Here is a 5,667-nt window from a genome sequence, read left to right as displayed (position 1 = left end):
ATCTATATTGGTTCAACCTATCTACCATCTCCAACCCAAAGAGTAAAATTTGTACTAGTTTGCTCCGTATGTATGTGGCTATACCCTGTATAAAAAAATGTATGTTGTAACTCAACCAATAAATCGGTTCTGATATGATAGATGCAGACAATAATTAATTGATTCAAAAGCTTGAATTGAAGGCATTAAATTTTGTGGTCTACGAATATGATATATAAGATAGAACCATGCATGTGATCCTGTGTCCTGAATAATCTACTCCCTCCGTTTCTAAATATAAGTCTTTTTAGAGATTCCAATATGAACAGAGGGAGTAACAGTTTTTCTTTTGAGTAAAAAAAAACAGTTTTTCTTCCATTCTTTGCTAGCTTTAGCATGCATTGTGTAGATAGCTGAGTCCTTTCCCATGGAGACTAGATGTCCATACAACATTGGGATAAACTATCTTTGGAATGCAGCTTGCGGTACGTGGTGGTTTAATAAAAGTAATTGACAGGTAGTTCTACATAAAAGGCGGCCCAAATAGAGAAGATTACAAAAATAATAGCAGACATACGTAGGAACCCTAGCTACCTAAGTCATAATTTTGATAACTATTCCTCACTGCCCCAGAAGTTGAAATAGTACTAGATATCGTAGCCCCTACAGTAACGCATCGATCATGATGCACGTCATGCATAGTCATCCTCCTCCAACCCGGCCATGAGCTGGCTAGCTAGCTAGCAACCAAGCTAGGCGTCTCCGATGCTCAGCAGCTCCTTGGAGGTGTTCCATTGCTTGTTCCCGGGGCTCCATTTCGGGCACTTGGGGCTGAAGTAGCTGGCCTGCACCCTCGCGTCCAGGAGCTCGACGACCGGCCCGGGGCGCACGCAGCGCGGCGCCTTGTACTGGTTGATGGACGCGCCCTGGCTGAGCGCGTAGTCCATGAGCTTCTCGAAGGTGCCCTCGGACACCACGCGGATCTCGAGGGGGCCGATGGACCTGTCGCAGGCGCGGCACTGCCGGTACACGCTGTTCAGGGCCTCCTCCACGGACAGGCAGCACTCCTCGAACACGGACGCCGGCACCGCCGTGCTGCCCTCGCGCAGCTCCCAGAACAGCACGTAGTGGCCTGGGATGGCGGATGTGTCGGCGTAGCTGGTGTACTCCACCAGCGATGCGCCGAACGGCGCCAGGTGCTGCACCGCGCTGCTCACCGCCGTGTGCAGCTCCGTCTCGTCCGTCTTGTCCGAGTCGATGCTCAGCGCCACGTTCCGCCGTCGCACGAAGCTGAACATCGGCGCCTCGTTCTTGAACCCTGCTACCCTCAGAACGTCGCCCACACGATACCGGCACAAACCTGTGAAGATCACATACACATGGAAAATGTCAGCCTTGCTAAAAAGGCATAAGATCATCGAGGCAACGTTAGGCAGTTAGAGAATGTGTTGAAGCTGCGATGGAGCCTTACCTGAGAAGGTGGTTACCACGAGTTCGTAGTCGTGCCCGAGCTTCACATCGACTAGATCGACGAGGTCGTGGTGGCTCGGCTCGGCATTGGCGTTGCTGCAATGGACGGGGAGGAACTCGAAGTGGCACATGGTGGGGATGAGAGTGTACGCGACTTCGCCGGGCTTGCACATGGGGTTGAGGTTCAGGCCGAAGTAACACTCCGAAGAAGCGTACATGGTGCAGATGAGCGGCAGGCCGCCGCCGTAGAACTCGAGGGTTGGGATGTACTGCGACATGGCGCCGGTCACGATCACGTCGATGTACTTGGTGCGAGGCCACAGGCGTCGGATGATGCCCTCCCACGACGGCTCCGAACACTCGGCCTCGATCTCGCTGGCGAGGGCTGGGTTGGCGCGGAGCAACCTCCCGACGGCGTCACGCACCGAGCGGTCGGTGATCTCCGGGTCGAGCTCGCCGGTGCGGATGTCGTGGCACAGGCGCGGCCAGTGCTTCTCGAGGAAGCGTATGGCGCGGAGGAAGCCCGAAGCGAACACCGCGCCGACGCGCAGCACGTCCGTGCGGTGCACGAGGCCGCAGAGCAGCTGGGCGTACATGCTCTGGTAGGAGTCCACGCACAGAATGGCCTCGTTGGGGCTCGTGTAGGCCGTGTACGGGTCGTGCGGCCGGTCGAGGAACTGCCGGCTCCGGTAGTAGCTAGTTAACACCGGCCGCGCGGCGAGCCCTCCCGGCGTCCGCGACTCGGCCTTGACGAAGAGCAGGTACATCGCCTTGCCTTTGTCCAGCCCGGGCAGCGACTGGCTCATCACCGGCATCAGTAGACTGTACAGCAGAGACCGCCTGTCCAGCTCGTCGGCGATGGTCGGCATGAGCTTCCGCTCCCCTCCGGAAGTGCCGGAGCTGGTACACATAAAACAAACCATTGCACGAGCAAAGTTAGCGCATAGATATCCATGCATGTCCACGAGCATGCACATGAGTACATGTACTTGTCATGCATACCTTGTGAGGAACTCGGAGATGGGCTTGCCGGAGAGGATCGGCGAGGAGTCACCGTTGGCGATGCGGAGTATATCAGGCTGGAGGTCCTCGTAGGTCACGAGCGGGACGCAGCGGCGGAAGGCGTCCACGGCATCGAGGGGGCTGCTGCTGGAGGAGACGCCATACCGGCGCAGGTACTCGGCCGTCGCGTTCTGCGCCAGAATCTCGGCGAGGACGCACTGCTGCACCTTCCCGGCGTTTGCCGTGACGTGCTCGATGAAGTCGAGCGCCTCGCGGTGCGCCCCGGGGGCGTAGCCGGAGGCGGGAGCTGGCTGGGCGCTCGGTGCTTCCGGCATGGCACCGCACTGTGAAGGGGGCCTGTGTGACTCTCTGCTGGAGAGGATTTCTGAGCCCAGGTTCGTCAGGATGCCGTGGTAATATCAGCTCGCTGGTTTGTGTGAGCGACAAGTACGAGTGGGACGGGTTATATAGAGAGCGGATGGGTTGTCAATTGTGTCACCATGTGTCTATGCCATCTGGGCCCACTACTAACATTACACAGATACTGTAAAAAAATGTCATTAATGACCATTTGCGTGACATTTTTTGAAAGTTTCGCCTGCTGATGGCCAGCTTACCCATCCGTAAAGCCTCTAGCTAGCTGCTTTTCTTTTGTCTTCTTTTAGCCAGGTCTGACATTTGTTTTTAACCTATCTTGCAGAGACCAAATTTCTAGACCGAGCTGTAGCTGGACCCGGAAAATTAATGCCAGTCCGCTTGCATGTGTTCTTGGTGCACGTATGATGCTAGTTGTGCATAAAATACTGCAGATGTGTATTATCCTAACATGTCCTACAATCTTCTACTATCATGATTTTTAGGCCATTCTCGTGCTCAAATCATAGGCGCAAATGTATAAAATGGCCATATGGCTGATAATTTGAGCTGTTCGCCTAATTATATGCTGCATGCACTCGATGGATCTCTACCACACTGTGCACGTTTCCACCATTTTTATTCATTTGATTAGATTGGCCATTAGTCTGCTTTATTTCCGTGCCTGCATGCCTTAATTAGTTGAGGATAGCTCAAAGTATAATGCTTCCTCCGTTTCTAAATATAAATCTTTTTAGAGATTTTAATATGAACTACATACAGATCTGTCTAGAAAAGACTTATATTTAGAAATGAAGTAAGTATTCCCTCCGATCTGACTAGTACAATTCTACAATTGTCTCGGAGCATATAGATTTGGATAATGTATATCCACATGCATGCGGAATGTGGCATGTGATGTGAGACTGAACTCTCAAATGCTACGTTTGGATTCACAACTTATCTTTCTTAGCGAGGCTTGCCTCATCAGACGGATCTGGCGCGATGCACCGGGCATTGTCGCGATCCCATTGGATGGTTGTGCGAGGCACAACCCTCCTTTACCCACTGCTATTGACGAATGTCGCCAAGGCGGCTCATCTGGCAGCGATGGCTACTAGGCGTGGTTGTGACATGCTCGACAACCATCAACGAGACGGTGCGGTAGTGATCAGAAGCGACGCGATGGCACCTTTTTTTTGGTAATTTCTCCTTTTGCCGGCTAGTTCTGTGTGAACAGAGAAGGCAAAATGGTGACTGTGACCATGGCGGCGGACATCATGGATGCATTTTCCTTCGAGTGAAACCTCAAGATCTTGCCTTATGGCTTGATTAGCCAGCGTCGACTTCCGTGTGTCATTACCTTGTGTTGAAGGTGTTGGTTCGACTGCTTTGGGGGTGATTGGTCTGACATCTGTTTGGACCGGCCAACATCGGCGCACGATCGGCAATTCCTTCTTGAAGGTATTGTTTTGGAGCTTTCCGTCCTTTCTCTGGTAATACATTGTCGTAGATTTGGTGGTACGATATGGGGATGTTGTCTCGAGGCATGTCATATGAGGATGGTCACATTTTTTTAACTTTGTAAGCCGATTTGTTTGATATTATTGATAATTAATAATATATGCATGTTTGCATCACTCAATATGCAAAGGCGAGGGTACGTACTCCCCTCTTTTCGAAAAAAAAACTAGCTAGTCCAAATTAGCTCATTTGGGTGGGCGGGTGCTGATTTTTGGCTCCGGGAAGCATATGCTCCCTAATAAACAGTAAAATCAAAATAAATAATAAATACATTTTAAAAATTCTGATTTTTTTTGTAGAGGCGACGTAGTTTTTGCTTTCATACTCTTATCGGTTAGTGTAGTTTTTTCACTATCCTAGCCTGAGATCCAAACATAAATATCCGTGTAGGCTAGCTCTTGGCTGAATCGCTGGCGACAATCCGCAGCCAATTATGCTCCCACGACGCACGTATCCGATCGTGTGCACACTAGGAAAAAAACACGAGATCGTTGAGCATTTCATTCACCCAAGCAAAGTAGTCCGTGTAAAGCTGGATCTTGCGTTCTTGCTTCCCCCGGCGGTAACAAAAAGTTGCCACGGTTTTTCTATTCGGATTCGGCACCACTTGGCACGGCGTCGGGATCGGCACCCCTCCCTTCGCCCAAGAAATAGCGTATACTACTCTTGACTTGTGAGCCCCGGGAGGAAAGCAGCTGATTGTACACCTCGCTCTCGCCACGGACGCGCGCGCGGGCGGGAGCACGCAAAAGGCGACTCGATCGGCGCTCCCGACCGACATGGCGCGTGCGCGAGTTGCTTCTCATGGCGTACGTGCCGCTGGAAAGGCCGGCAGCTGCATCGCTTCCCGGCGACGTACGATCGCCCCCCGCCTCCGACGACCTCGAAGCGATTCCCGTAGATCGCGAGCGGCTGAATGCCATGTGGTGTGTGTTAGTCCACTCTCCGCCACCTGTTGTTTACCGATCGGCGAGGCCGACGGAGCGAGCGTGATCATTCGGAGGATCTGCGAAGCTGCCAGGCACCGCACATTCCTGTCCAAAGATATGCCCAGAGACAGCGGGATCAAATGGCCAACCGACCCGCAACACCAACCAAGAACACGGATACTGTTGTTTCGGGCTCCGGCGCGGCCGGCATGCATGTCGCCGGCCAGTCACCACGACGCTGATTTTCTTAGCACAAGACGACAGTGTTTACCTCTGCAGTAATTCCAGTTCCTTGCTAATATGAACACATGCATGTGCATGCATATCGATGGTCCGATCGTACGCACCGAAGAGGAGATCAGTTCGAGCTCAGATCTAAGTACATGCGACCAGCTAGCCAGAGATGGAT

General features: G+C 52.3%; 1 protein-coding gene across 1 annotated transcript; it reads right to left on the bottom strand.

The window, feature by feature from the left end:
* Positions 1-357: 357 nt before the first annotated feature.
* LOC119269235 (probable indole-3-acetic acid-amido synthetase GH3.1) lies at positions 358-2,879 on the bottom strand. Its single transcript, XM_037551031.1, has 3 exons — positions 2,452-2,879; positions 1,451-2,349; positions 358-1,339 (listed from the first exon to the last, which is right to left on the bottom strand). Exons 1-3 carry the CDS (start codon positions 2,784-2,786, stop codon positions 732-734), a joined length of 1,842 nt encoding a protein of 613 aa, XP_037406928.1. The 5' UTR covers positions 2,787-2,879; the 3' UTR covers positions 358-731.
* Positions 2,880-5,667: the final 2,788 nt, after the last annotated feature.

This window comes from Triticum dicoccoides, chromosome 3A, assembly GCF_002162155.2.
Source record: "Triticum dicoccoides isolate Atlit2015 ecotype Zavitan chromosome 3A, WEW_v2.0, whole genome shotgun sequence".
Lineage (NCBI taxonomy): Eukaryota > Viridiplantae > Streptophyta > Magnoliopsida > Poales > Poaceae > Triticum > Triticum dicoccoides.
Note: the sequence above shows the minus strand (reverse complement) of the source record. Positions and strands in the feature narration are given on the sequence as shown.

Excerpts from the sequence above, each read along its gene's own strand:
- LOC119269235 (XM_037551031.1), bottom strand. The coding sequence starts at position 2,786 with ATGCCGGAAGCACCGAGCGCCCAGCCAGCTCCCGCCTCCGGCTACGCC. Across the intron at positions 2,350-2,451 it reads ATCTCCGAGTTCCTCACAAG|CTCCGGCACTTCCGGAGGGG; the intron begins GTATGCATGACA and ends TATGTGTACCAG. Across the intron at positions 1,340-1,450 it reads CGTGGTAACCACCTTCTCAG|GTTTGTGCCGGTATCGTGTG; the intron begins GTAAGGCTCCAT and ends TGATCTTCACAG.